General features: G+C 41.0%; 1 protein-coding gene across 4 annotated transcripts in view; it reads right to left on the bottom strand.

The window, feature by feature from the left end:
- The window catches only part of MAMDC2 (MAM domain containing 2), a 99,116-nt gene that overhangs the window by 20,210 nt on the left and 70,611 nt on the right, over window positions 1-8,295 (bottom strand). For 3 of the 4 annotated variants that reach the window (XM_006022632.2, XM_025202994.1, XM_025202996.1), the window contains one exon: window positions 6,161-6,426. The exons of the other annotated variant lie outside the window; for it this stretch is intronic. In XM_006022632.2, coding sequence (XP_006022694.1) covers window positions 6,161-6,426 — 266 coding nt within the window. The remainder of the gene's footprint in view (window positions 1-6,160; window positions 6,427-8,295) is intronic. 4 annotated transcript variants of the gene reach the window in all.

The raw sequence follows: 8,295 nt of genomic DNA, 5'->3' as shown, positions 1-8,295 counted from the left end.
TTCTTTAAACCTACCGCTAGGCGTCTGTGCCTAGTTCCAGCTCGACGGCCTTCCCTCTCCAACCCGGCGTGTCCAGGCTGCTGGCCACAGCCCGCGTGCAGCGCGAAAAAGGGCTCGGGGTGCGCCTGGCCCGCACAAACCGCATATGTTAAACTGCTCGAGACATAGGTTAAACTGTACGATTTTCTCACATTACAGAATATTCAGCTAAATTGACTGTGCAAGTAGTGGAAGTTGTAGTGAGCAAAATAAAAGGATCTGAAAAGCTTCTGCATATTGAATTAGATAGGCCTAGTATCAGTAAATGATGTTGGAGAAGTATTTCTGAAATGTCCTCCTGTCCAAGGGCAAATAGATTGCAGAAATGAGGAATGAAAAGGAAACCAGAAACTCAGAGAACAAGCTAAAGCCAAGCCACAGGCTGTTACTGCCACATCTATATTCAATGGATTGCACTGTCTAGCAGAGAATGCTGTCTGTACAGAAAAGTAAATAGGCCAGTGATACGTTTAACAGTCCCCCAGAGCCCTGCTAGATTTCTAGTGCCCTAATATTACAAGTCTATTCCCTCTTTAATGAAACTGTTTGGGTTTCTGATTGTTTTGGCAACGGGGAGAAGTTTTGCTATTGTAGATAAGAGTCTTTTCAGATGTCTGCCCACATCACTTACATGGTAATATCACAAGCCCTGGTCATACACAAACAAAGCATCTTGGAAAACTAAATGCAGAGACGAAAACAGAGCAAACAAGGAAAAGTCAGTTTAACAGGGAAGAACAACAAGAAAGGCACCATTAGGGTATAATATTCAATGCAACACATCTCACCTAGCTCCTATGACAACTGTATAGAATTTATGCTCTGTTTTCCAAGTTTTCTTAAATGATGATTTTCTTAACTGTTCTTTGCAACACAGTCTTTTCATATTCATATACCAAAATGTCACAGACAATTGGGCATTACATTTTGAGATTTTCCTTGATATTTGAAAATTTAAGAAGAAATTATCAGAATGGTGATTTCAATAGCTATTCTTTTTGGGTTCTTTTTCTTTGTTTTGGGGAGTTCTTGTGTATAACAGAAAATAAACTGCATACCCTCAAGTTCCTATGACAGAGCCACTATCCTTCTAGCTCAGGGACACCATGAGCTTGGAACCTTATGACATGTGCCTTTACTAGACATAGGGTTGCTAGTTAGATGTTATTCCCTTTATCATGTGAAACTGCCTGGAGAGACATCCTTTATAGGATAGTGAATAGACCTTGGTTCCCAAGAGCCGCTCTAATTAAAGCACCCCCTTTCCCTGCCACCATCCTGGAGCATGTATAAGGACACCCCATGTGAGCATTGGCTTTCTGCTCTGTGTACACTGACTGTAGCTTTCCGGGCTATGTTCTAAGTATCAGTTTTAGTCTTCAAAATGTCTGTGGAACTGGCCCAAAGTACCTAAAAGGGTATTTCTTTCTCTCCATCTTAAAGCTCTCTGCTGAAGCTATGTTCCTATTCCACTAATGGAAATTAGAAAGACCAAAAAATTCAGTGCCTTCACAAAGAAGTACAAGACTCATTTCTTTGATTTCTCCCTCATAACTGCAACTAGAAGAGCTATGAAGGACAGAGAAGGGTATAGAACAAAAAGAGGCGAGGACAAGAAAGGAGAGAAACGGACAACAAAGAATAGAGTAGTAGGGTAAAGAGAGACAAGAACAAAATGAAAACTCAAAAAAAAAAAAAAAACCCCAAAATTGCCTCAACTACCTTGAAAGTCACTTAGTTTTTGATTATTTGGTTTTACCTCTCGGGGAGATACACAGACATTACAGAGAGGAGTATTGTTATGAAAACTTTCATAAATGAATAGATAACATTAAATAACAGCTTTCGGAAGCTATGCAGACATTTAGAATGATGAATCAGTCTTTGCAATAATATTTTATTGGGCAGAATTGACATGAGAAAGCCAATGTGGATACAAAACCTTCAATTTAATTTAGGGGTCTGGAATTTAAGCTGTGTGTGTATAAATAAAAGCTATTTTTCCATGGTAATGCATACACACAGATGTTCCCTCTATTATACATGTAAATTTGAGATTTGTTGTGCATATGAGCTTGTGTTCCAAATAAATTATTAAATAATTAATAATAAGTAATTAAATGTGTTCCAAAAATCAATACAATCACATATTAGTGTTTATGCTACCATTAAAACTTGTGTTCAGCAAAACTGTAACAGATGAAGGGTCACATTTATAATAATAAATGCCAGGAAATACCCATTTAGCCTGATGTTAGTCCCTCAACATTAGAGTACAAACAGTGTTTTCTGGGTACAGGTCCCTATGTGCATATAACACCTTGAAGGTTGACTGAGCTAATGACAGAATAAGAAGTCATGACTTTGAATCTCCTGCCTTCTCCAACTCCAACCGTTAACATTATATAACATATGTTTGGCATTTTATTTGCAGTACATATTTGAGAATTTATGACTTGCTTGGCTGAACCATGTCCACCTAACCTTTTCACATAGTATTTTCAAAGTGCCTCATTAATGCCTGCTGGCCAGCTTCAAGTTTCCTGCTCACAGAACAGAAGCCAACAGTCTGCTCCAGACCCTAGTTAGCTCATTCAAAAAAGAACCTGTAAAAAATTATACAAGCCACAGTTCTCAGAAGTCGGATCTTTTTATTGGTCTGGTATAAAATGTGTCACTTTCAACAGGTAAGTACCATTTTGATCACAAAATCTCAAAATGTACCTTTAGAAATCTTGGGAGCAATGTTTGAAGTATACCTCCTTTTTATAGTGAGGGGAAAGACAGGTAAATGTGTAAAGAAACATTTTGGAACTATCATTTTCTGGCTTAAGTAGCCATTTTCTGCCCTTCGGGACACACTGACCCGACAAAAACTACTCCAATTTTGCCACATCGTAAGCCAAAAAGAAAAAATGTACCTTGTAGAAAAACTTAGATTCTAACAGCTAACTTGCCAGGTGATTACATCAGTACTGGACCTGGCCCAGCCATACACTTACTGGGATTTTCTCAGAAAATACAGCACTGAGCAACTGCAAGGTTTAATGGGTCCAGCTGCTGCAAACTATTACCAGGGACATTCTTTCTCTCTGCTCTCTATGAACCCCCAGATCTGCTGGGCCCAGGCAATGTACAAAAGGAAGATGCTGGATTCAAAAAGAGAGGACAAGAGCCAGATCTACCCATAAGAGGGGAGAATTATGGAAGAAGAGATGGGATAAGTAACCCTGGGTGTTGTGGAAACCATAATGGAAGGCTTGCAGAGAAACTGTGTCTGGAGCCTAAAAACAGGCTAAAGCTAGCTTGGAAAAGAGAATGGGACTTCAAGTCAGAGATTAGGTTGGGACTGGGCTTGACTAGGATGTGGAACAGCAAAGGGAAACAATAGAGAAGTCTGTGTCCACTAAAGGCTCTCCACAGTCTGAAGTGGGATCCAAGATAGATAAGCCTCACACAATGCCCTGCCGTCTGCAAATAGCTGTGAACCTTAGAGGCAAAATTTCTATTGCTGCAAACAGATGTTGTTCTTGCACCAGCAATTTTTTTATGGCAACACAAAACATGAGTGAACTAATATCCTTGCCCCTTGCTGTGCTCCAAATGCCTAAGCGTTTGAGTGTGATTAATAGTTTGCATCCTAACTGCCACTACTTGCCATTGCCAGAGACCGGATCCTGGGCTAGGTGTGAAAACTTTTGTTTCACCCTGTATAGAAGTTCTTATGTTTTATGTAAACTTCTGGGTGCTAATTTTTTCAACCATAATTGTGTACATATTTTTGTACGTACATATTTCTGTATGCACGTACGCTGCTGCCAAGGCACTGCAAATACCATTTGCAGCATACTACTTGGCTAATCAACAATTTGTATTTCTTTAATGTATACAATATATAGCCATAGAGAAAACAGTAAAGCAGTCAATCTGTTACATAATTAAGGTGAAGACATTCCATTTTTGTGGTAAGTTTATTATGGCAGCCATAGTTAAGATTGCAACTGAAGTTATAAACCCAACTTCACCTTTTGGCCATAAAAAAAAATATTTACATGAGTAAACTAAATGTAGGTTAGGCAGAACTTTTCCATGAAATTTGAAGTTAATTTGATATGGGGCACCTGAATTATGACAATCTGCAAGTAGGTGTTCCCCAGGGGTCATGACATAGCTTTGTTACTTTGTGGTGGGAGAAAAGCCCCACAGAAAAAAGCAAGAGAAAAAACATTTAATTTTATTAGATGATCCTTGCTAAGACCTATGCCCAGCATCAAAGTCTAGTTTCTAAAGTTATTAACTTCTGAATAGTTTAATACTCAGTGCTGCTCTGGAACACATCTGCTGTAATGAGCTGAGTATAGAGCATCAAAGAACTCCTGGAGACCTAAGGTTTCATTTAAAGTAAATATGCCTCTAGCCTTTTCCCTTGCAAAGAAAGATTCAGAATGTGAACCAATTACTAGAGACACATTTCAATGGAAAAGAAGTCCTTTTCCACCAAAAGATCTTCCACAAGGAGCAAGCAGACAGATTTATCTGCAAAAGCAACTTAACTTTTAAAAAAAATGGGAGCAGCTATAATCTTGTTTTTCTGAGTAAATTATCATAACCTAAACTGACCAGGAATATAATTTCAGCAGTTGTCCTGGGAAGTTTTTTACAAGAGAGATTAATCTATCACACAGTTGCTAGACCTAAACATCATTTTAATTGTTTTACTGCATTACACATTTTCTTTGTTGCATCCCACTGCATTCAAAGTGCCATGAATCATAGTGCACACATAATCTCATTAGAATTCATTATGTAATTACAGCAGATCTTTGGTAGTACTGACTACTCAACAGCTGAGAGTGAGTCTTCAAATATAACTCCATCCCTTCTTTTTCACATGTTAGTACATCTATAAAAAGCTTCAGAGAGTGCTTGTTTTCAGTTCCAAGAAGAACAATTTTATACAGAAAGTTTAAGGAAACTGTTTTGTGCATTTTTAATTTTATGATCAAGGAAAAAAATAGCTTTTCCTAATTCAAGAATGTTCAAGAACATGCATTGTTGTTTGTACATACATTTAGATATTGCTGTGCATTAAAATGTGACAAGAGTGCATTTTTGTTGGGGTTTCATACATGCCAGTACTGTTATGTTTGCTATCAACTGCTAAAAATCTGAAGCGGAGAGTCTTTGGTCTTTTTCATACCTATGACATGACCATCAGCTACCTGTAAATGTATGTCCTCAAAATGTGTCCTGGAACCACTGCATCGTGTGATGGTGCTCCATGATAGGAACTAGGATGCAATCAATGGCTTTTATGCTGATTTTGTTACATAATTAATTTGGGGAGGGGGGAGTTGGAGAAAGGGAGTATTAGGAGCCTAATAACTTACTAAAGGAGGGATATGACGGGTAATGAATAGGCCTTTGTTAACTCCCCTGGTTTTGGTGAAAACTATAAAATCAGATTAGATTCCACAAAAAGTTTCATCCATATCTCTGAACTGGGCTGACTTCTGGTTCTGACTGAAATCTGGTGGTCTTTACCAGGAAACTAGACAATTTGGCAATTTCTTAAAAAGTCTTTAAGCTCTTGGATTGGTTAAAACTTAAAATTTAGGATGAAAACTGCAAACCCCAAGCAAACTTAAAAAACAGATGAACATGGAACCTGGGAGAAGCCAGTCCACCAGACTGGGTGCAGCTCTAATTGTAATCCACAAACTATGATCCATGGGCATAAAGTGAACACCAAGATTCCTCAGATTGTAAAATCCTTAGGGTGGGACTATTTTTAATTACAGGCATGCACTGTGTTTAGTCTGATGGGATCCTGATCCTTTCCTGACTCCTTCAGGCACTACCTCATTTTAAATAATAAATGAAAATAGACTCAAACTGCTAAGGAAGACCCCTGTCTTCCAAAGACTCTGATGACCATCTGCATGCAAAATGATTGCCCTCATCTCCCTCACTGACTCCAATGGTCATTGAGAACTGCTGTTACTGTGCAGGTTTGGGTCAAGGTTGCATCATAACTTCAAGTCCTCCCAAGAGGGAAAGGAATAAAATATCTCTATCTACAGCTCTGAACAAACACATATGCAATAAATGTTGGCATTACCTTGCAAGGCATGGGCTTTTGGAAGGTGATTTCAGCTTGAGTCCAGACTCCCCTTGGGGATTCCAAGACAGACCAGATTTTTTCTTGAACTACATGATTCTCCTCAAAGATATAAACAGCCAGAGTACCACTCATTTTGAAAAATCCATATAAGGAATAATAAAACCGCAGACAATACTGCAAGTTTCCTGGCAGAGAGGGGCCATACAGACGTCCAATGTACCCAGGCTGAGATGTAAATTTTGTGTTCACCAGCAAGTAATAACCTGCAAAACAGTGCAATTATTGAGTATTTCAAATACACAATTTATAATGCCCATTCACTCATTAAAGGAGCTTTAGTCATTTCAGTTTTCAATGGCAGGTTTGTAGATTATATAAAAATTAGGGTGACCACCATAAATCCCAGTTTAGCCAGGACAGGCCTGGATTTTGGAGGCTGGTCCCAGTCAGCTGGTGAGAATTAAAATGAGCATCTCAGAAGGACAGGGGCACAAAGTGCAGTCCTGTGGGGAGGCAGAGTGGCACAGACCCAATTATTACATTTTTAGGGTTTCCCATTCTCTCATGGGGTTTCCCTATATAAAAACCTTGTTTGTAAGACTCTGCTTAAAAGAAAATAAGAAAAATTATAAAGCAGCTCTCTTCCGTTACAGATTTAAGACTACATGGTCAGGTTCCAGCCTTTACTGGATGTTGCCACTTTTCAAATACATATTGAACAACTTTCTGTTATAGTACCTTGCTGACTGCATTGGCAACCTGACACAATTTCACAGCTCCAGCAGCCTGACCCAAAGGAATGATGCTAAGATACATGCCACATTACTCACTGCCATGTCCTCACTGACTAGTAAGTACAGACAAGGTAAGGTTCTCTGGCATATATGGCTGAATGATGATGAATGCTACATGGAAGAATATATGTGAGCAGCATTACAACAGTGTTACAGATATTCCCAGTGTTACAGTTGCAGACTGTTTATAAAGTCTAAGACTTGCCCTTAAAAATACAAGACATCCTGAGGTGCTTCCTTAGCTGAGGTAATACCACTGTCACATGCATTTTATCACTAATGTGCCCAGAAAGAATGGATATGCACATGGCGAATGCCCCTCCTTATGAAAATCAATACAAAAAAACCTGCTGATTATTAGAAATTCCTAAAGGAACTTCATCACAGGCTCTAAAACTATATGCTCAATCAGTATAAATCAGCGTTTTTCCACTGGTGTCGAAAGCCAAAATTCTTTACACCAGCTAATGATCTGGCCCTGTGTTTCCATATAAGGGTCCAGAACAACCTAGTCCTTTGTGAGAATGCACAACTGTGGAAGGCCACAGTGAACATTCCCCATTATGTGTCGAGGCCAGGTACAATCATTGTTCCAACACCCACTGGGATGGTACCATGTGACCAGGAGTTCCCAGAAGGGCAGCATATCTCTGTCTTGCCCATAGGTGGAGGGAGAAAAAATTATTTGGGGGTCTGAGCATACCCCCCCACCCCAAGCAGGTAAGTCTGTGGAGGAAGGAGCAGGGGGAGGGGAAAGGGCCATGGGGGAGGAGGGGGAAGATCAAGGCCCTAGCAGTGAGGGAAGGAGCAAGGCATAGGCAGAAGCAGGGGCTGGAGTGAGTGGGGCCCCAGCCAGGCCAGGTGGTGGGACAAGCAGAGGTCCAAGGGCCACATGCCCCCTGATCTGTGTGCGGGGTGAAGGCTGCTGCTGCTGCTGCACACTGGCCCAAGCTGCCCCGCTGCCCTGAGCCATGCAATGCCATGTGCATCTCACTGCCAGCTGGGCAGGAAGTGAGGGACAGTTGCTTCAGGGACCAAAGCGCAGCAGCAGCTGCCTCTGCCTTGCACATAGATTGTGGGGGCAGTGGGCACATGCCCCACAGGCCTCTGCTTGTCCCATCACCCAGCCCAGCCAGGGCCCCACTTACCCCAGCCCCTGCTCCTGCCTGTGCCCCGCTCCCTCCCTCACCACTGGGGCCTCAATCTGCCCCCACTCACCACCTGGCCCTTTCCCCTCCCTGCATAGATTTACCTGCTGAGGTGGGGCATGCACGTGCACACATGCTGAGCCCCGCAAATACTTTTTTCTCCATCCGCCAATGGCTGCCCCCACTGAGA

The sequence above is a fragment of the Alligator sinensis genome, unplaced genomic scaffold, assembly GCF_000455745.1.
Source record: "Alligator sinensis unplaced genomic scaffold, ASM45574v1 scaffold308_1, whole genome shotgun sequence".
In the NCBI taxonomy this organism is placed as follows: domain Eukaryota; kingdom Metazoa; phylum Chordata; order Crocodylia; family Alligatoridae; genus Alligator; species Alligator sinensis.
The sequence above is the reverse complement of the archived record's forward strand: the minus strand, read 5'-3'. Positions and strand labels throughout refer to the sequence as shown.